Source organism: Meriones unguiculatus, chromosome 1 (assembly GCF_030254825.1).
Source record: "Meriones unguiculatus strain TT.TT164.6M chromosome 1, Bangor_MerUng_6.1, whole genome shotgun sequence".
Classification (NCBI taxonomy): Eukaryota; Metazoa; Chordata; class Mammalia; order Rodentia; family Muridae; genus Meriones; species Meriones unguiculatus.
In genome coordinates this window covers 174,508,266-174,530,340 of record NC_083349.1, presented here as the reverse complement: position 1 = coordinate 174,530,340, position 22,075 = coordinate 174,508,266, and the positions used below count along the sequence as shown (strand labels likewise).

General features: G+C 47.9%; 1 protein-coding gene across 3 annotated transcripts; it reads right to left on the bottom strand.

The window, feature by feature from the left end:
- Positions 1–1,862: 1,862 nt before the first annotated feature.
- Robo4 (roundabout guidance receptor 4) lies at positions 1,863–14,132 on the bottom strand. Of its 3 annotated transcripts, XR_002476460.2 has the most exons (19): positions 13,976–14,132; positions 13,270–13,602; positions 12,864–13,021; positions 12,544–12,664; positions 11,877–12,004; positions 11,555–11,783; positions 11,180–11,292; positions 10,327–10,495; positions 9,997–10,182; positions 9,842–9,884; positions 7,903–8,039; positions 7,537–7,800; positions 5,325–5,432; positions 4,965–5,124; positions 4,587–4,826; positions 4,099–4,457; positions 2,588–2,794; positions 2,399–2,476; positions 1,878–1,968 (listed from the first exon to the last, which is right to left on the bottom strand). XR_002476460.2 is itself a non-coding variant. In XM_021638647.2 (18 exons), exons 1-18 carry the CDS (start codon positions 14,043–14,045, stop codon positions 2,466–2,468), a joined length of 3,036 nt encoding a protein of 1,011 aa, XP_021494322.1. In that variant the 5' UTR covers positions 14,046–14,083; the 3' UTR covers positions 1,863–2,465. The 3 variants fall into 3 exon arrangements, 2 of the variants coding, with proteins under 2 accessions (XP_021494322.1, XP_060227745.1); XM_021638647.2 differs by having other exon boundaries at positions 1,863–2,476; positions 13,976–14,083; XM_060371762.1 differs by lacking the exon at positions 13,976–14,132 and having other exon boundaries at positions 1,864–2,476; positions 13,301–13,434.
- Between the last annotated feature and the right edge of the window lie 7,943 nt (positions 14,133–22,075).

Genomic DNA, 22,075 nt, shown 5'->3' with positions numbered 1-22,075 from the left:
CCTGGCCTGTACCACGGAGGAGCTGAAGTCACTGTCCACCAGCGTGTCATGCTACTGTCCTCCAGGGTATGAGTCTACTGTCCTCCAGTGTGATAGCCCACTGTCCTCCAGTGTCTTAGTCTGCTGTTCACTGACATACAAACAACTTAAGGGAGGAAAGGTTTATTTTGGCTCAGCTTTTCAGGATCTTGTTTTGTGGGAATGGTGAGGCAAAGTGTCATGGTGGAGCTTTTTCCCTCATAGCATCCAGGAAGCTCACATACACATACAAGAAGCGGCCGCGGCAAGAGGGGTCTTTTAACTACATCATCCCAGTGACGTACTTCCTTCAGGCATGCCACGTCTCCTAGTAGCCTGTAAATGAAGTTAGTGCCTTCCTGACCAGTCACCTCTCAATAGTGACACCAGCCAGGGCTAGTCTTCTACCGTAGAAGCCTGCTGGAGGAACATTTTATATCTAAACTATAATACCCTGTTGCAACTACAGGGATATTCAAATAGCCAACACACAGACTGCTGTCCCACCTTCAGAGAACTGAGCCAAGCTCTTCTTTGGTCCCCTCCTCCAGGGCATATCTGCTTTTCTGTAAGAGAACACTTGCGTCACGATAAATGTAAATTAAGAGCCAGTCTGGCATTTGACTGTAATTATAGTGCTTGAGAGGAGAAGACAGATTAGGAGTTCAAGGCCAGTTCCAGCTACATAGCAAGGTCTCAAGACTACATGAAACCTTGTCTCCAACAAAACAAAGAGGGTACGACTGAAATCCCAGAAGAAAGTATGTGCTTCTGCATAGCCCCAGACACCTTCATAGAGGATGTCTGCAAAGGGTACCTATTGACTATCTAGGGTTTGTCATAGACATATGTCACAGTCACTCTCTGTGCTGGCTTCTTGAAGTCCTCCTTGCTTCTTGCCTGCTCCATCCTCATATCTCTAAGTAGTTTGGACCTTCGGAGCCATGACATTGCTCTCTACTTTGACCTGAATATTTGTGCAAATACCCTTTCCCCTTCAATCTGGCAAGCATAACTGGAATAGTTTCAAGAGGAATTTTGCCAGGAAGCTAATGGAAAAAAAAAAATCAAATGGACATGTATCTGGAACATTCATTGCTCCTTTCAAGATCCTGCAAACCAGCCAGGCTGGTCACCCCAGTCACAGAGCAAACTCCGGGAAGAGTTGTAGGATTTAGAAAAGTAGCACCACTAGGCCTGCTGCTGACAGAACCCTCCCTGCACACGCACTAGAGGTATCTTGTTTGGCCATGCTCAAATGTGTGTTGTGCTCATGACCTTTCCCACCATGTCTGAGCGATGAAGGTAGCCTGCCCTCTAGTGGCTTTCAATGGCTTAGGGCTCAGAAGTCCTCCACAAATGTCCATCTCTGTCCTGTAGTTTTGTGTGGAATGTATCCACTAGCCAAGTATCCCAGGTGATTCTACCTTCTGTGGGTAGCTTGTTTATTCTGCTGCTTGTCTATTTTTAAGATACCATCTGGAACTGGACTCTAGGGAGCAGGGCTGGGACTGCAAAAAGCAGGAGTTGGCTCTTCAAGATCCACAGACACTTATAACCGCACCCCACTTCCCTTAACTACATTTTGTTTAAACTTTCTAGATATACCTCACCTCACTTCCCTTCAGTCGCAGACCAGAAAGAAATGAGAACATTCCCTGAGTAACAATGAATACTTGCTTCTCTCTCTAGCCAGGTAGCTCTTACATCTCTGCAGGTGCCCTTCCCAAAATAGAGCCCAAGGAATGGCATCACAGAACTCAAGTCTTTACAGTTTTATTGAATCAAGTTCCTTAAGTTCTCAGTGGAAATGGCATGAGAATAGTGCTTTGGTTCCTCCTCCTCCTCCTCCTCCTCCTCCTCCTCCTCCTCCTCCTTCTTCTTCTTCTTCATCATCTTCTTCTTCTTCGCCTCCTCCATTGACTTAACTTTGAAGTGTTGACTGTGACACTAGATAAGGATTACTACATTCATGATCTTCCTCCTTTATTTTCCTTGCACAGTGTTGCTGGGGAAAGGGCTGAGCTGGCCTCTAAGAGAGGAGTCCAGGTGGAAATGAGAGGGATCCTCTAAGTGTCCTTCACCATAACCCTCTCCAACAGCCATTTCTGTCCTCCATTAAGACACTGTTGGCCTCCTTTCTTCCCATCATCCACATGGATGGGAGATCAGGAGCCAGGCTTACTTAGGCCAAAGGCCCTGCTTGTGAAGAGCAAGTCCAATATCATGAAGATGCTGTCTTGTTCTCAGTTCGAATCCAAGTCTCCCTATATCCTATTTGGGTTTACTTTCATTTGTTTTAACAATCTCAGTGACATAACTCTCCAGAGCCCAGTAACATTGGACTTCTACTACAGAGAAGCATAGACCAAGATCCCACCTGTGGGAAGGCCTGGGGATGGGCAGGAGAGTGGTCTGGGTTCTCTTCTGGCCATCTCAGGAACAATTCAGGAAGAATCTGGAAGTTGACAGAGAAGAAAGTTCCTGCCAGACCCCAGACTCCCTTTTGACTCTTCTCTCAGGCTTCTCTGTTAAGGTTCCCATGTTATCCAGCCAGCCAGATACTCACCACCAGCCTTGGGCACAGCACCACTGAGCCAGCTTCGCTGGGAAGGCAGCCTAGAGTCAGGAGGCCAGGGAGGCAGTCCCCTCCCCAGCCTCTGGGTGTGGCTGATCTCAGCATCCTCCAACCAGTCTGGCCTCCACTCCCACAGAGGCAGAGAGAAGCTTCGGGTCAGGGAGAGATCATCCCGAGGAGAGGGGGGCGATGAGGCATCTGACAAGGAAGGCATATGATTCAGCAGAAAGTTCACCATTTGGCTCCTAGGGACCAATCTACGGCAGAAAGCTCAGGCCTGGTTTAGGGCACACATGCATCTCCACCACTAAACATGGTCCAGCCTTAGCTCGGTCCATCAGTTCCAGTGGCTGCAGCCGCGGGGCATGACATAAGTGTTTTTTGTTTTTGTTTGTTTGTTTGTTTGTTTTTTGTTTTTACAGAGAATAGTATGGCTTGTGTTTTTTCCAGACCAGCTCTGGCCCTCTGCACTCTCCCTTTACGACCGCTGGGTAGTCTCTTTCCTATGGGATGGACACTTTTTGAACTGGATGATTTTTTTTTAAAGCTTTATTTTGTTTTTAAGTATGCATGTGTGTGTCTCTGTAAATTATAGTTCTTGTGAGTGCAGTGCCCACGGAGGCCAGAAGTGGGCATCAGTTCTCCTGGAGCTAACATTACAGGTGATTCTGAGCCATCTGAAATAAGTGATGGGACATGAACATGGGTCCGCTTCAAGAACACTAAAACATCCTCAACCACCGAGCCATCTCTCTAGCTGGCTTGTCATTTGTTATAAGCCTCATTGTTTTTCTTGAGACCAAATAGTAGAGTAAGGGTAAGTAAGGCAGTCATGTGGAATCTTTCTCTCTCTCTCCCTCTCTCTCTCTCTCTCTCTGTGTGTGTGTGTGTGTGTGTGTGTGAACTTCTAAGGGGCCAGTGAGCACCGGATTCCCTCCTGCTGACACGGGGAGAGACTGAGCTGAGGAGTTGCTCAGCCTCAGCCATGGACAGGCAATTATAAGGCCTGGAAACACCGCAGGAGCTAGGGGGCCTATGAAATGCCAGTTGAGAGAAGACCAGCTGTGGAGCATCTCTTCCTAGGACCCACATCTGGGGAATAGCACTGTCCTGGAGGTGGGGGTTTAGGCCATCCAGCTGAATTCCTCTAGGCTTCAGAATTGGACCATTTGTCTTTGATCTATGGGGACTCCTCAGGAAGTTAATGCAGCTGTCTGACCTAGTATTCCTTGATTTGGAAAAGAGAGGAAAGAATATTCCTCATGAAGCTCCTCAGAATGCATGTAAAATACTTCTTACTAGGACATAGCAGTCATTCAGTAAAAACTATCTCTCCTCCCTTCTGACACAGACCTGGAATTTGTAATTTCCTGTGTCAGCTTCCCGAATGCTGAGATTTCAAGCATGTGCCACCACACCTCAATAAAACTAATTGTCTAGACAGCAGTGAGGGGGAATGAAGCCTGGACTCTTGGTTAGGGAAGTCAGGTGGTTCCACTTACCAGTGAAGACACAGTCAGCTTCTCTAGGCTCCAGACCAAAACCGAAGCTATCGACAGCCACTGCCAGGGCGCGTGCAAAGTGAGCCTCAGCGAGGAAGGAGCCATCGGAGGAGCTAACCAGGCTGGCCCTGGCACTGGGGATATTGTCCTCAGAAGCTGAGCCCCAACCGTTGGCCAGGGAGCCCTCACTGGGGGTGGGGGTGGGGCAGGGTCGAGGTGGGCACAGTAAGTTCCCAACCTCAGACCCCATCCCTCCACTGGCTCTGCCCATGTCTACCAGTCCTGAGGATGTTGGTATGCTGATATAGCCATAGGTTGTTGGCGGTGAAGGAGCTCTTGGCATAGGAGATACACTGTTCCTAAAAGGCAAAAATGGGAGAACAGTATACTGGTTTAGGCCCAATATCAGGAACATGGCAATTGAGGCAGGCATGGATGCTTCCTAGTATGCCTTGGCTGGAGTGTTTCATCTCTCCCAGGATACTCACCTGGGTGTCTCCTCCCCTTCACTGAGCTCCAGGCACAGGGCTACCTCCTCTGGGGTGAGGACACTGTCCTGATCCTCCTCCTCTAAGGATGACAGTGAGGAGCTGGACAGGTTGCTGGAAACTGGACTAGGAACAGAGAGGAAAGAGGCCTGGGGGCTGGGAGGCCTGGAAGAGTTAAGGATGGAGAGAGGAGATGCTGGCCGTGGGTCAGAAGAGGGAGCTTGGAGCTTCTCCACACACCTGATTAGGGGATGGGAGAGATGCTAGGTTAGTCAGTATCCTTCTTCAGGTCCACACCATTTAGCCCTGGTCTAATCTTAGCAACAACTCCCATGCCCTCAGTGTCCCAACTCCGCTTCTTGATCCATGCTTTCTTACTGGTTCTGTGGCTCATGACTGAGGGTTCCATGAAGAGAGAGGGGTGTTGGAGGGAGTGGACGAGTTGCTAGCTCATTGGTGTTGCGTTGAAGCTGTGGTCTCAGGGCACGCCAGGCTACCATGGCTGGGGGAGCTTCTCTTGGGGAATGAGAGTCTGGGCCTGAGAATGATAGATTCTCCATAATCATGTGCAGTCCAGATTCCAACTTGCTCAGGCCCAAATCTACTGCCCAGCCAATTTAGCTACACACGTGTGCACACATACAAACTCACACACACAACAGCAGAACCAAGAAGGCCTGGCTTGGTAAGCCTGAAAACCTGCCTTACCCCTCACTTCCCCCTTAGGAACACTCTCACCTGGGCTTTGGGAAAGGTTTTTGGAGGTTCCGCTTCCCAGCTCCCAGGCCCAGATTTCTATGGGGTGGCTGCCCCGGAGTAGTGGGGAGCTGTTGGCTTGGTGCAACTCTACAAGGAAAAAAGACATTTCAAATCCCATTCACCAGTCCTGGCTTTCGCCTTGTTATTCACTCAGTCCCTGGGACCTTGAACCTAGATAAAAGAAGGAGAAAACTGCTTCACTCTGCCCCCATCCTTCTCCAGGCCTGATAAAATGGAAAGAGCCATGAGTGGTTCGGCTGTGTGATCTCAGTGAAAAGCATCAAGCTTTCTTGATGACCAAGTGCATTTGTAAACAACCGCTTCAAAGAATGATGTTGAGGGTTCAATAAAAACAGATTGTAAAGCTCCTGGCCCAAGCAAATACTTCCCAAACCAACTTTCTTTTCTTGACTGTGTGCATTCCAGTTTTCCTGCTCTCAATTCCCTCACAATGTGGCTTTCCCCATCAAATTTGCTTCATGAAGACAAATATTCCTCTTCTTAGAGAGAATCTGTTGATAATTTCCATTTCTGACATAGCAAGTAGTCAAGCCTCATCCTGAGATATTTGACTGTTTCCTGATTGGGGAGATTGGAAGGCAGGACTAGGGGTGAGGTAAAGCAGAACTAAGTGAAAATCTAAACTGAATGCTAGGAAGTCTCGTGATAGTATTGGAAGCTTCCTAAGAAATGGCCATGGAAGTGAGGGGTGGGTCAATTGTGGGAGATGTGTTTAGCATATGTGAAGTCCCTGGATTCAAGCTGCAGCGTCAAAGGAAAAAAAGGAAGAAAGAAGGGACGAAAAAAGAGAGGAAGGGAGGAAAACAATACATGGGCATAGACAACAACTCATCTTTTTCTACAACTGTTAATGCTGCAAGAGGGATCATATATTCCATTAAAGTCATTGTGGCTCTCCACACAAAAAAGGCTGATTTGTTTGTTTGTTTGGTTGATTTTGAGGATTGAATCCAGGGCCTGCTGCGTGCTAACTGCAGGCTTTCCCACTGAGTTTATGACCCCTAAATGACACTTATTCCAACTGTTTTTAGCTGACATTTCATTACCACTCAAGATTGATAATGCAATAGCCCCGAGGCAAAATGAGAAAGAGTGCCAGCTTATTAATATTCACAGTCACATAAAATTGTCCATATTGAACAAGCTCTTAATTACTCTTAATCTGCCATTGTCTTTTTACTGAAGTTGGATTTTTATCTACTTAAAAACAACTGACTATAAAAACATCTGCTAAGTCTCCCTAAGCAGTGTACAAAGTCCATAATGATGGCAGGCAGAATGCAACGCCATGCTCTGCAGGGCAGGAGCTGAGAAAACAGCCTTCAAAGCAGGGACCTTCCAAGTGATTCCCAGAGAATTCAGTAACCTTTGGAGACAAATCGTTCTGCCTTCAAATTTCAGCTCTGCAGCTTATTTTGGAATTTTGAACAAGTTACCCAATCATCTGTTGATCTTTCCCTGTTGGTAAAATTATAGAAACAACGTCCACCTAACCTACTTCAAGGATTAAGCATGATAGCAAATATAGGTAAAGGCAGCTAGCACATAGCAGTTGCTTGAGAAATGGAGATTTTAATTGTGTACTTCTAAAAGCTTAAAACAGGCAGATGCAAGTAAAGAGATAAATCTGTCCCATAGCTATTAAAAGCATCTCTTGATATGGCAGGGTACTGGGTTCAGAATCCTTTGGACGAACAGTTTTCACCTGTGGATGGTCGAGTGCGTGAATACAAAATCTGCATGCACGGAGGGCTGATTACACATATTTCTCTCTGAGAAGCAAACTGGGAGTCAAGGCCCACGTTCTGTTTTTTTGTTTGTCAGTTTTGTCTTGTTTTTAGCACTCGTTTGTTGACCAGCACAGACGGGCCCGGTAAGAGGGTAAACGGTGTGCCTGAGGTCTCCTGTATCCACATGCTAGTCATGCAGTGGTGCTTGTTGTATGTTTTCTAACTCAAGTCAACTGCAGAGCCAAGGACCACTACTGTAAAGAAAAGCTGAGGTGAGCATACACCCAACTGAAGGCTCTGCCGATTGAGGTCTGTGTCCACTGGGAGAGAATAGCAGGTTGGGGGTAGGTTGTTCAGCTTGATTAAGACCAACGGAACACATTATCACTCCTAGTCTCACCCCTATCAGCCCCAGAGCATGACTTTTCTCCCATCCTTACCCTGCTTCTTTTTGGCCTTCCAAGCCTCTGCAGGGGTCAGAGACATTCGTGGGGAATAGAGTCCCCTGTGGCTGCAGAGACTATCTGAGCTGGCCCAGGGGCTGGAGGTTCCAGCCAACTTGGGTGGAAGGCGCCTAGCAGCTGGTGTCTGGGGGCTTGGCCGGACTGGAGGGCTGGAGGGCTGCTCTGCAATGAGGGAGCCATAAAAAGTGCTGGTGTCTGGAAGCAGGGGCACACCGGGGCTCCGGGGGTCCCAGGAGATCACTGACATAAAAACGACAAAAGGAGCTATAGTGAGCGCGTTGCACTCCTCCCCTTCCCCTCCCCCCTCCCTCCCCCAGGTCCCTGCGCAGGAGGCATAGTCACAGGAGCGCCTGCCGTCTAGTGGGTCCCTGGGGTCCACTCCCAGCCGACTACTGAGGCTGCTGCTGCTGCTCAGGTCCCGGGAGCCAGAAGTGGAACGCCAGGTGTCCGCCAGCCATGGGGATTCACTGTGGTCCATTCTGGGACAGTGGTGGTGGTGGCAAGGCGAGGGAGGCAGGGAGGAATAGGAACCGAATCAGTCAAGATGTCCAGCTCAGAGGGCAACAGCAGGAGCAGAAATGGTAGCGCTTGCTTTATCTTTACAGCTGTGTTTCGGACTTTGCAGCCCCGCCCCCCCTGGGTTCCTCTGACCTGGTGCCACTGAACTCGGCACATCTTTCTATCTTGTGATCAAGGGAAGTCTAAGTTGTCCAGAGTTGAGGGGGTGGGGGTAGGAGAGATGGTTGTAGATACTGAGATGAAAAGAACAAATTTGGAGCCAGGCAAATGCAGAATGAAAATCCCTGCCTGCCACAGTTCAGACGTACAACCCAGGAAGTAAATCTATTAGTCTCTTTGAACCATCCAGCTCCCTCAACTGTTAAATGGCAGCAAAGGATCCTCCACGTAAGACTGATGCTGTGAACCGAGCTGGGGAAATTTGAAATTACTGCTGGCAGAATACAAGCTTGGTACAGTGGATATTGGCTTCCCGCTACCTGAATAATCCTTCAAGAGCAGCAATTTGATAAAACTACTTCTCTGCCTAGAGCCTTCAGTGGTTCCAAGGTAAGAGTTCAGATGCCTAGAACGGCTAAGCGTCCTTGGTCTGGCTTCAGATTTTTCGCCTTCTCCTTTGTTCTGACCAATATACCTTATTTCCCAGCCAATGGTTTCCATTTCCCTGTGGATACAGCAAGCTAATTTTCCCCCTTTCCACTGATCTTGATACTTAGGTAAGTGTGGGCTCCTCTTTCTTTCATTTCTCTAGCCTCTTCCACGTATCTGGACCATACTGCATCTCCAACTCCAGGTTGCTCTCCTGCCGGCTTCTGCCTGGTCTGCAAGTTCCTGGTGGGTGGAGTCTACCCCAAAGGAATGGGTGAACTAGTCTGAATAGAACTTCTCTTGAGGACAAAGGGAGAGGTTCCAGGGGTGCAGAGCAGACAAAGCTCAGGAGGCAAGAGGTAGCTGGAAGAGAGAAGCCAAAGAGCAAGGGAAAACTCGGGAGCATGATGCTAGGAGGCCAGAACCTTTCTCTGGGCTGAGAATATGAAAGAAAACTCAGCGTCCCGCTGGCCTGATATACCTAGTACACAGCAGGTACTCAAGAAACTCTTCTCAAACAAGTCAGAGCCAGAGAGTAAAGGCTAACGAAGCTGACAAGGAAACATTTTTCTAGTGTAAAACTCAACCAAAGGGGGCGGTGGTGAGGGTTGCAGGCTTTTCTTAGAATTTGGTTTCGTGATTACAAACTAGCTCTGGTAATTAAACAGCTGGAGCAGAGGTGTCTGCTGTGTGCTGCTGGTTTGGAACAGTAAGAATCTATGACCTAGGGGCTGATCGCCCCCTGCTGGAAGGGTGCAGCATGTGCAGGACAGGTGGATGGCTCAAGAGGCAGGCGAGACCCTAGGAAGCAGCGAAGCTTTCAGGTAGATGCTGGAACACAGAAAGAGCTGCTCCTCTCCTGCCAGCTCCTAGTCACTTAACAGCAGGTGTAGTGAGTGAGAGCGGGTGACAAGATCAACAGATAGGGGTCAGCAGGCCAGCTGTGAAGCCTTTGGCCAAAACATCTAGGTTCTATGATTCAGTTTGCTCAACTGTCAAGGGGAGGTACATTGAAAGAGATTATTTGTCACATGGAGTCCAGGAGAGCTTCAGACAGGACCCTGAACTTGCCCAGCAGGAGGGTAGACTAAAACTCCACTCAATTCTCTGCCAAGATTCCACTCCCTCTGACCGCTTTGCCCTTTCTGTCTAACGACTCCTCTCTGGCCCTCACCTGTGTTTTAAAATGGCATCCTCGCTGGTGTACCTGTACAGACCTGGAAGAAAATGAGGGAGTCGCTAAACAAAGAGCTCAACATCTTCCGAGAGCTCTAACCCCTACTGGCTGGGCCCATGGAGATCTCTACATAAGGCCCCCCTCTCTCTCACCTGGTCCCAGGTGCACCCCAGCTTTGCGTCGTCTGTAGATACACACAGCGATGCCTAGTAGCAGCAACCAGAGCAGAACAGCACCACTAGCAATGACTTCCGGTCGTCTCAAGGTGGCCCTCAGCTGATCCAGGCTCCAGGGAACACGTTTCCTGGGGTCTCGGGCTGATTGCTCCATGGCCTGCTCTGTTTGGGATGTGGAGCTCAGAGGGAGGGCAAGTGGGGACAACGAGGGACCAACAGACAAGAAGGAAGAGCTGGAAATGTAAGACAGGAAAAGGGAGACAGAAGGATAGCGTGGGGATGGGGTGGGCAGGGCCTTTCCCTCACCCAAAAGGAGGCAGGTGGGGTTGCTGGGCTCTCCAGCCCCAGCCCCAGTGACTGCAGCCACTTGCACACAGTAGGAGCCTGGCATTCGTGTGGCGATCTCCAGCTGGGTTTGTTCACCAACTATAGTCCAGTTGGCAGCTGGCAACGAGGTGTTGGTCAGGCTCCAGACCTGGGGTATAAGTAAAGGGGAGCATTTGCCCCAGTACCTTCCCAGCAACAGAGCCCTTCGTGTGCAGATGGGCATGTGCTCCTCCTAACTGTGCCCTCTTCCTGGGGGCTGCCCAATAAGACAGCACCGCAGTCCCCATGCCCCCTCCTCTGCCAAGGGAGGGAGACTTCTCTCTTGACAGAGGGACAAGAGTAATCTGCTAAAATGCAGCCAGGAGCTGGTTTAGTGTGCTTTCGAGTCACCTAGAAGCCTGCTAAAATACAGGTACTAAGTCTACAGATCTTGGGGGTCTGGGAAAGAGCCTGAGAGTCTGTCCTCCGAAGAAGTTTCCAGGTGATTTCCCTCTTGCCAGCCCAACACCTGCATTTTGCACTTTCCTGTCTTAAATACTCAGGTCTGACCCAGCCTGGTTTGGTTTCTGTTCCGTTTCTTCCAGACCATAATCTGGCTTTCCGTGTATAAATTGGAGACAATAGCCTAAGGCTGTTTGTGAGATAAGGTGAGACGGTAACTTATAAAATACTTGGCAGGATCTAGCAGATGAAGTAGGCCCTTGCACACTTGCTCAACAAGAGGAAAATCCCTTCCCTTTTTGGCTTGCAGGCTGGTTTGTAGTGCTCAGGGCAAGGACATGCAGGACTCCAGGGGAGAGAAGTATACTGGTCAGTGTTTTATAAGGACTACCTGATAGCCACGGATGATTCCATTATGGTTTTCAGTGGGTGGTGGAGCCCAACTCACAAGGACGCTACTGTTGCCAAGTTTTAGGGTCACTTCTTGAGGTGGGGCGCTGGGCACTAGAAGGAAAGAAGGAATTGTTAGAAGTGCTAAAGAAGAGGACTCTGCAAGGGTCAGGAATGAAGCTGGGGGATAGAGAGCCTGAGTTCCACAAGGAAAGATGCTCCTAAATAGCTATTTGCTTCACGATATACAATCGAATCCACAAATAGGACTGTCCCGCCCCCCCCCCCCCTAACATGTCCAGGCTGGACTGGATAGATAAGGAACCACCTCCCCGCCCCTCCCACCTCCCCAGGTCAATCAGAATCATTTCCTGACCCTGTTCCGGCAGCCTCAGGAGCAGCACGTTGCTATCAGGGCCTCGAGCCCGGCCGGAGGACGGTCTCACTTTGAATTCGTAGTCTTGGCCCCAGTGGAGGCCCCCGAGCTTTGCACTCTTCAAACCACCCAGCGGCACCTCTGTCCATGGAGATCCCTCATCCCTGGGGGCTCTCTGGGCCCTGAACAGGGCTGTATATGACTCAGCAGGTGCAGCAGGGCCGCTCACCTGGGAAGAAGTAAGGATAAGGGCTTGGGGAGCTCATGACAGCCCTCCTGTGAACTCTGGGTGGGCTCTCACTTTCTGGGTCCTCTGCCTCACCTTCCAGCTGAGCCACACCTCTGGCGCAGACTTGGGGCCTCTCACAGGTTCTGGGTTCAGCAGCGTCACATTTTCCAGCTGTATGCGAACAGCCAGAAGCTCCAGCTGTTCCTTATGGTCCCTTGACTCTGTAGGGGGGCCCGGGGGTGGGATGGAAGAGTGGAGCATACCTTCATTGTGAATAGACTTTTCTCCCAGAGTTTGCAGGTCCAGAGTACTCTCCTATGTCCATCCTAGCCTCACACAGGGAGGCCTCACCACTTGGACCCTGAGCCCCATACCTGACCACCACACTAACTGGAGTCTCTTACCTTACCCTTGCATGTGGGTTTAAGTACATGTTCATATGTGTACATGCGTATGGAAGCCAACAGTTGACAATAGAATCTTCCTTTATTAGTGCTTTTCACCTTGTGTTTTGAGGCAAGGCCTCTCCCTAAACATGGAACTCACTGTGTAGACTAGACTGGCTGGCTAGCTTCTGGGATCCACCTGTCTCCATCCCAACCCAGTGCTGGAATCATCGACACACACTGTCATGCTCTGCTTTGATGCGGGTGCCGGAGCTCTGAACTCAGGCTCACATACGTGAAACAAGCACCACCCACTGAGTTATCTCCTGAGCCGTTGTTGGATTTTAGATGACCCCCCCCCCCCCCATCCTTACCCTGGATAGACACTCTGGCTGCTCGGCTCTCCCGCTGCCCTGCGTTGTTGGTGGCCATACACATATAGGTCCCGGAGTCGTTCTTCTCTGCTCTTGCCACCATCAGGGAATCCCCTGTCACCTGTCAGGTTTAGATATGCTCTGAAGTCTTCAATGTGAGGGGAAGCTTAGAGGTTAGAGGGCCTCTCCAGGCCTCATTGCCCTCCCTTCTTCAGACCTGCCAGGGGAGTGTGCCACTGGAGAGCAGGTCAGTCACTTGGTGTGCCCAGGACAGGATGACGTATGGGAAAAGGAATTCCCAGGAAGGGGGCTCCACTCACTGTGTGCCTCCCTGGCTGAAGGACCAGGGGTTTCCCATCTTTCCACCATGAGACTAAGGGCTTTGGGTAGCCCCAGGGAGGCCCACACTCAAGAATCAGGCGATCGCCCACCACAGCCACTGTGTCCCGAGGCTGGATCTGGAAGTCTTCCTGGAGGACTGTTAGGTCAGCAGGTCAGCAGGAAGCATGTCTCCCCACCCTGAGTCCTTCTTTGGTCTATCCTAGCATGCTTACCCCATTCTGCTGTACCCATTGCCTTGGCCTTCTATGCCCAGCTTAACCTAGTTCTCCATCCCAGGACTGTCCAGCCCAGACCTCTCTTCATAGCCAGCCCCTCATATCTCCCTGGATGCAAGCATCTCAGCCTGGCTCTGCTTCACCCTGGGCCTACCCTCCCAAGCCTCACCAGCCACAGACAGCCTAGCACCCCGGCTCACTGCTGTGCCCAGCCGGTTGCTGGCCTCACACGTGTAGACACCCAGGACTGCTGAGAGGACGTTCTGGTCATCTTGTGGCCGTCCCTGGACCGGGGGCCGACGTAGCAGGAGGGTCCCATCGGGCAGGAGGTAATGTAGGTCTGGGGTCGCCATGCTGAGGGGTTGCCCATTGAGCAGCCAGCGGATAGTGGGAGGTGGTTGACCTGACGCTTTGCAGCTCATCTTGGCCGGGCCAGGATCCTGAAGTAGCTGGTCCTGGGGGTGAACTAGGATCTGGGGCGGAGAATCCAGAGCCTTGACTCCTAGGAGGGAAAGAGAGACTCCCTGCACTGTGCCCCTTCTGTGTCTTGTGCCGGAGTCTGCTAGATGGCTCATACGACTGACTGTCTGTTTCCAAATATGAAGCTAACTGGGAGGGGAGAGGGTCAGCGTCTACAGGCCAGGGTCTGTGCACTTCTTTCTGTCTCTGTTGCACCCCCCCATCCCCACATCCATACCACGTGTGGCTGCTGTACAGAGTCTTTCCCCCCTCCCCCCAGCATTGTCTCTGGTACTTCCACTGCTAAAGAGAAGAAAGACACCAAAGATCCTCTTTTGTCCTGCCGGCCTTGGATCCAGACCATGGGTCCCCATGAATCCAGGAACATGGGCCAGGAGAGGGAGGGCCCCACTCACCCATGACGGAAAGAAGCAGGAGAGGCAGAGGCCACCTAGTCCCCAGGAGGCCCACTCCTCCAGAGCCCATGGCTGCTCTCAGCTCCTCTTCTTGTCCCACACAATTTGTCTGGTTGCTCTGAGCTCACGGCAGTAAGGGAAGAAGGGGAGGGGTGGGGTGGTGGTAGTTGTTTGTGCCTGAGACTCTGTCCCAGTAGGGAAGCAGCTTTGAGGAAATGGATGCTTCCTGCCTGGCCCTCCTGCCTTAGAGAACTGGGAGGGGACCAGAGGTGAGAAACTCTCTGACCTCTACACTTTGACTATACCCTCCCTTCTCTCCCCCCCCACACTAACTTCAGCCCTAAGGTTTGCTTCATGTCTGCGTTAGAATTTCTTAAATGAAATCCTCACACTGACCATAAATGTGCCCACACCCTTAACCCTCCAACGCCACAGCTCTATTCAAAGCTGATGCTTACTTAAATCTTTGTCTCTGTCCTTTTCCATTAGACAGCCACCTTAACAGAGGAGAATGGGGACCAGAGGTTGAGTCTCAGACACTGAAGTAAGGAGCTAAAGATAGAGTCCAAAGGGGTTGCAGGGCAAGAAATCAAAGAGGGAGAGCAGCAAGTGTGTATCCATTCTCCAGGAGCAGATAAACAGAGTCTCAGGAGACTAGAAAATAGGAATGACTCCGAACCTTGGGAACAAGCTTTGAAAACCCATGGACTTTTTTTCTACATTTTTTTTCCCCCAGAAGACTTGGAAATTAGGTCTGTGGGCTCTTGGGCAGATTGCTTCATCTTCAAAGCCAGTTTTCTTATCTGTGAAATGGGGATATTAATAGTATATTCCCACCTTGAGATCTAGGGAAAAATGGGATGAGGTTAGCCATAAAACTACAGACAATGCCTGACACCGGAGTGTCAATCTATCGGTTCATTTTGGTGCACATCTCTTCACTGAAACTATTGGCAGCATCATCAGTGGGAATGAATTTCAGGTTTTGGGAAGATAGGTTGGGATGAAGCCTTCCCAGAGACCTGCCTAGTCTGATAGCTGTCTTCTATGTCCACATAGCAAATAAGCTGACTACGTTGGCCCCTCCCTAAAACCCAGAGAGGCTGCTCTCTTCTCAGAGCCCAGCTCTTGTTTACCAGTCTCTTCCTTCCAAATCTGGAATCTCAGCCATTTCCTAGTGCTGTTCACGGAAGGCCAAGGCCAGGCTCTGGGCCTCAGCGGAAGAGCGTCCAGCCTTTGTTCTCAATTGTTCTGGCCTGCTTCTCTACAGGCCCCTAACCCAGCTGACCCTTCTCCCTTCCTCCCCCTCCCTGCAGTGTTTCAGGGCCAGCCTCAGCCCTAACAACTGGCCTTCTCTGCCTCACTCCTCTCTCCTGAAACAGACTAAGACTGATTAAGACAGAATCAATAAAAGAAAACACTACAGTCTCTACAAAATGAGTGAGTGCACGGGCTACAGAACGGATGAAGTGAATATAACAGAGCAGCTGAGCTAAAAGGGTAGGAACTGGGGTCAGAATAGAACAGGAGATTTCAGAAGTGGAAGCACAATGGATGTGGCAGCACGTAACTGTAATCCCAGCACACAGAGGAGCATGAATTTGAGTCCAGTCCAGACTGGACCCTGTCTCAAGAAAATGAAGCAAAACAAACGAATAAAACAAAAACCAAAAATAAAGCAATGCAAAATGGAAGCCAAGTCTGTGGCTTCTCTGTGGAGGGCTCATGGGGGCAATGCACCAACGTAATGTTATTACAAAGCCTGAGGCTGGTCAACCGACATTCTCTGCAAGAGGTTTATTAAGTGGGTATGGAGGGAGGGGGGAGCAGGACATGAAGAGAGAGAGAGAGAGAGAGAGAGAGAAAAGGGAAGGGGCACCGAGAGAAAGAGAGAGAGAGGGAGAGAGAGAGGAGTGAGAGAGAGTAAGAGAGAGTGTGTATAAGAGAGTGTAAGAGAGAGAAACAGTAAGAGAGAAATCACGTGTCGGGGTTAGCCCTTTAAGGGGCAAGGTAACCACGCCTTCCAGGTGTGGCGACACATGATGACATCATAAGTTGCTGGGTAACCCAGGAGCAGGTTGTGTTCCAAAATACTAACAGGATGTGTGAGGTCAGATTGATGAAAGGGACATTGATATGGCTGAAGTCAGCCAAAGATGAGACAGGAAAGGGTGTGGCAGGCAGATTCAATGAACCTGGGATTTCCTAGGTACACAGGTACAAGAATGGCTGAGCTCCACAAAAATGCCACTACCAGCAGAAGCCCTTTCCAGTCTCTTTTGCTTCTACTTGGGGGAACTAACCAAGTTCCCTGCTAATGTTTCAATGCCAACTTGATTTTATTCCATTTCCATGATCCAGAAAGATGGTGTATATTTTCCTCAAAAGAAAAAAATAGTCTCAAACAAGCTCAGGTTCCTCCTCAGCCCTGTGCTCAGCTGAGCAGAAAGAGCAGCAGAGCAGAAGGACAGGGAGCAGGGGTGCTGTAACATAGGACTGGAGACCAGACTCGATGGCAGTTGAGGAGTGGCCTCTCTCTACCTGTAGTTACATGTCCTGTCCCATGCTTACAGTTGCTTTGGAAACACTGCCTTACCTCTTCAGTATTCTGAGAGCCACCTGTTGAAAAGCGAAGGGACTCAGAGGGAACACGGACTCTGAGCCAGTCCTGCAGGACGTTATGACTCTGAGGGTGTCCAGGGGAACTCAGGACCACACGTTCATTTCCAGCAAGCTGGCCCATTGGCACTCCAATTGTCTCATTTCCACAGGCTGAGGAAGAGCCTACCACATGAGTCACGGGGACGATGCAGATGCATTGGAGCCAGCTCCTGTTTCTATTTTAGGGAAGTTTGCTACTTGAGGAGTCTGGTACCACGTAAGCCCAGTGACCAGTTTAAATTGTACCTTCCTCCACCCCTAGTTCTAGCATTTTGTGAGTAACTTATTCTTGGATGTTTGTAAGAAAGACAAGAGTGGAAAGGAGCAGGTACCCTTCTGAGTGGTCCTTCAGAGCAAATTTCTCTCTATGTCTGGCTCCTTGTTCCTTTGGATTCCTGTTGTGTGCTTTATGCCGTGTGCAGCTGGGGATTCCTGTCCAAGCTGTTATGGTCAATCAACTTAGGTGATATTTGAAGCCAGATTGCAGGCAAGTATTTATTCTACTGAGCAAGTGACCTGAAATAAGGAGTATAACCTCTCTGAGGCCATTTCCTCACCTATGAAATACCCCAAGGACCATGTTGTACCCAGGACATTTAAGTGTTTTTAAACACCAGATATGTACTAATGGACCCTTATATTAACAGTCCTGGGTACTGTTAATCCTGAGCTTCACCAGAGATAAAACAATCCCACCACATTCGGCCAAATTTAAAGCAAACATCATTAAATGTTAAATTCTGACCAAGAGATGGACTTTAGTCAGGACCATTCCCTGGAATTTCCCCTCTGAGAATGGCCCTGAGCCACGTGATACAGAGTGTTAGAAGGACAAACCTATAGGTACTTTCCCTCGAGGCTTTTTTTTTTTATTTTCTAAGAACTACAGTTCCCAGAATTCCAGGAAGTTACTTGGTCCTTGGGCAGGTGGGGCTCACAGGTTAATTCTGGGCGTCACAGTATAGTACAGCTCTCTTCCTGATCAACTGAGTCATAGCCAACCCTGGATACACTGGGGCTAAAGGACTCACGTGTTTTGTGTCTTTTTTCTTTTGTGTCTGCCTTCTTCTTCTTCTTCTTCTTCTTCTTCTTCTTCTTCTTCTTCTTCTTCTTCTTCTTCTTCTTCTTTGATTATTTATTTCTATTTCATGTGTATTTTCCCTGCTTGTATGCCTGGGCTCCATATACCTGCAGTACCCTTGTAAGGTATTGGATCTTCTAGAAATGGAGTTACAGATAGTTGCTGGGAATTAAACTCTGGTCCTCTGCAAGAGCACCCAGTGCTTTTAACTACTAAACTATCTCTCCAGTCCCTCTCTTCTTTTCTTTTTCTCAGAGCAGGTCATTCTCAATCCCTATAAGTTTTTATCTTCCCAAGCTATCAATGGCTGGAGGGAAACTGAGTCAAGCCAAGGCACAATGATGACCCCTCTTTGTTGGTTTCGAACAGTGTCCTAATGTTATTTTACTGATTCAAGTTTATCTGTTAGTGCCTTGTCCTGTTCGAGAGCCTGAAATCATATCTGTATATACACACAAACACTCTTTTAAATTCTTTTTTTACTTCATGTATTGTGTGTGAATGTGTGAGTGTGTGTCTGTGTATGTGTGCATGTATGTGTATGTGTGTATGTGTGCAACAGTGTGGGGACAGGTGGAGATGAGAGGATACCTTGTAGGAGTTGATTCTTTCTACCAAGCAGGTCCTAAGCTTGGTACAAGTGCCTTTACTCACTCTGTAAGTCATCACACCGGCTGCAACACATCTATTCTCTCAATTCCACATCACCTCCATTTTATCAAGTAATTATGGGTTATAGCAAACATTTCCCAACTGCAAGTTTCAAAGGTGATGTCATCTATAGACATAAACTTTATGTTCATTCTGTTATGTCTCCCAGCCAAAGACCACCAGGTATGCCTGTATGTGAGTGAGTTGTGTTTATCACTGTTCCAGCTGGGAGGCTTTGGTGCTTCGGAGGACTGTGCGGTACCTCAATAGGAGGGTCACAATAGGAACGTGTATGAAGAGGACCTAAGGAAGCAAGGACCCTGAATTAGGTGCAATTAGGAAGATGGGGCATTCCATAATGCTTTCTTTCTAGATGACAACCTGGTTATTTCTTCACGATGCAGTGCCTAGCCAAGTGTTTTCCTTTCACCTTCTCCTATGAACAGCACTTCTACCTTAGTCAGGGCTTCTAGTGCTGGGATAAAACACCATGACCTACAGCAACTTGAGGAGGGAAGAGTTTACTTGGCTTATACTTCCACAGCACTGTTGTTCTTCACTTAAGGAAGTCAGGACAGGAACTCAAACAGGAAAGAACCTGGAGGCAGGAGCCGAGGCAGAGGTCATGGGGGAGTGCTGTTTACTGGCTTGCACCCTATGACTTGCTCAGTCGGCTTTCCTATAGACCCTAGAACCACAAGCCCAGAGTTAGCACTACCTGTAAAGGACTGGGCCCTCTTTCATTAATTCCTAATGAAGAAAATGCCCTTCAGGCTTGCCTACAGCAGATCTAAAATAGATGTGTTGTAAGGTGCCTTCCTCCAGGTGATTCTAGCTTGTGTTAAATTTACTGAAGAACTAGCCAGCACAACTACCTCAAATTTTCATTTGATTGGATCCTTCTCAAAGCCTGGGATCATGCAGAAAAGAAGGACTTTACTAGTTGTACGGGCTTTAATCTTGGCTCTTCCAGTTTCCAAAATGGTGAGAAATAAATCTGTGTTCTTTATAAATTACTCAGTCTTAGGTGTTCTGTTACAGCAACACAAAATGAACTAAGACAGACTCCCAGCCTAACCTTGAGGGTTAATAGTTTCTATGGAGCAAGCTGAATGGAGACGGTACTCATCTAGATTCCCAGAACTTGAGAGTGGAGTCAGAAGGCTCAGTTCAATGCCAACCTTGGCTACATAACAGGCTTGAGAATAGCCTGGATTACATGAGATTGCCTCAAAATAAAACAACAAAACTGCACAATGAAATAGTAAAGTAAGTTTCACTAGAGCATATGCCCAGAAGAATGTCTGGGCCTTGGGATGTATACATGTTCAACCTTAGATGATATTTATATTTTTTCTCAAAATCATTTTTTTTTTTTGGTGTCCTTGAACACTGAATCCTCAGAACAACTGATGACCTTTAAATTTTGTTTTTTTAGTTATTTACACAGGGTCTTGTTCTGTATTCCAGGCTGGAGTTGAACTTGAGAAGCTTGGGTTCAATGCTAAGTGACCAGATTAGACCAAATTGGCAGCAAACAAGCTCAGGTTTATTGTTGCGGCTCTTGGGCTTCACCGGTGCCAGGGCAGGGGGCCAGAGATGTAGTGTGCTGGACCCAAAATAGGAGGTTCTTACAGTCTCCCACAAGGGGAAGGGTGAGTTCTCAGGCAAGAGCTGGCCTTTTTGTTTCCATATAAGGTCCTAGTTTGAGTGACTGGGGGTCATTCAGGAGGGGGGGCTGTAGTGAGCAGGAGCTTAATAGAACTCACCAACCTCCAGTCTCAGCTTCCCAAGAACTGGGATTATGAGCAGGCCCACTACACACACACACACACACACACACACACACACACACACACACACTCACACTCACACCATAATATACACAAACATATCTACCCTCAAAAACAGTAGATAACAATTATTTTATCTTTTCAGAGAAAAAGAAACCACTTTCTGAACTCACTGAAGTTGGGCTGGCTTTGTGATTTGCGTTGATCAACATAACACAGCAGAAGCAATGCCGAAGAACTTCCAGGACCAAGACTTAAGAAGCCTTGCAGAAGTTGCGTTTGCCTCTTAACCTACGACTTTGAGGTCTGCCAGCTTGGATTAGGCACAGAGAACAAAGATCTGCTATGATAGCCGGGAAGTTCTAAACCTGCTTGGGCATTTGTCGCTAGACATGTGAAGCGACTCAGTCATGCAGCTCCAATCCAAGCTGCTGGGTGACACAATCCTAGAAATGACCCCAGGAAGCCCCGGCAAATGAATTGTCTCTTTGAGTCCAGCCCAAATTGTTAATATGAGGAACCGCAAGCAAATAAAATTGTTATTGTTTTAAGCTGCTTAGCTGTGGGGTGGACGGTTATATTTGCTACAGAGAAAAATTGTCTGATTTAAATAAAGTGACAATTTTGTGTTTGTTTCCTACCTTTATTATTATTTTTCTTGCTTTATCAGAACAATATAAAATATGAGCATGCTCGTAAGATCCATACTTCTTTTTTTTTTTTTAAAGGGTTGTTTCTGATGTGTAACAATTGTTTTTCGTAGCTGTTATCAGGCCTTAAAGTTTCCTTTTACTTCTTTCTTTTCTACTTTACTAAAAGCTTTTAATCAAGAATAAACATTAAATTTTACAAATATTTGTTTTGCAATGTGTCGAGATGATTTGTGTCCTTTAGTCTGTTGATAAGGCTAACAATATTTATGGAAGGTAGTGCGTTTCCACGGGAATGCTGCTCTCCTGAAGTTCTCCTAAGAGCAAACTGCTCTGAGAGCCTGAGCCTGAGCCTGACCCCCAGATTACTCTTCAGCTTCCTGCTCAGTGAGGTCCCCTCATTCCCACAAAAGCTCTTGTCAAAGCGTTGCTCTGATGTCGTGCCATATCTTTGAATCTCTGGAACTGTACTGTGAATCAGATAAATCCCTTCTCTTTTTAAGGCTTGCCAACTGCAGGTGCCTTGCTTCAGTAATGAAAAGTGGATCAGAAAGAAAGACATCCTAGTGACAGGAGTAGCTAGCAGTGGCGTATCTTTCTAGACTTCCTCTTTATTATTATTACTATTACAAATGCTTATTATTATTATTGGTTTTTTGAGACAGGGGTTCCTTGTAAACATGTTCTTTATTTTTATAGTGTTCTTACTTGCAGTACTGGGGTACTTGAGAATGCAAGAGGTAACTCTGAGTTAGCCTAGTTACTCCCCTTGCCCATTTTATTTATTTTGAGACAGTGTTTTGCTCAGTCACCCAGACTGGCTTTGAATTCACAATGTAGCCAAAACAGACCTTGACCTTTTGACCCTCCTTATCAAACAGTAGCTAGGATTACAGGTGTGGGCCAGCATGCCCAGCCTATAGTCCAGTTTGCTTTATGTAAATATTGACCTAGCTTTCTTTTGCTTAGCATTTGCTTGGTATATCTTTTCTGGTAACTTTCAACATTTCCAAAACATTCTTTTCAATATATTTCAATTAAATAGTATATGGCAGGATTTTTAAAAATGTGATCTGACATGTATCTGCATTTTAAATGCATGATTTAGATCATTCACAAATTAGCTTTTCCCCTATTATTTAATTTTTTTGCTTTCTATTATCCCACATTTTCTTTTATTTTTTTTTACCCTCTTTTTCTCTTGGAAGTTGAATAATGGATTTGAATTTGTATTTGTATCCTTAATATATGTTTGCTTCTTTAT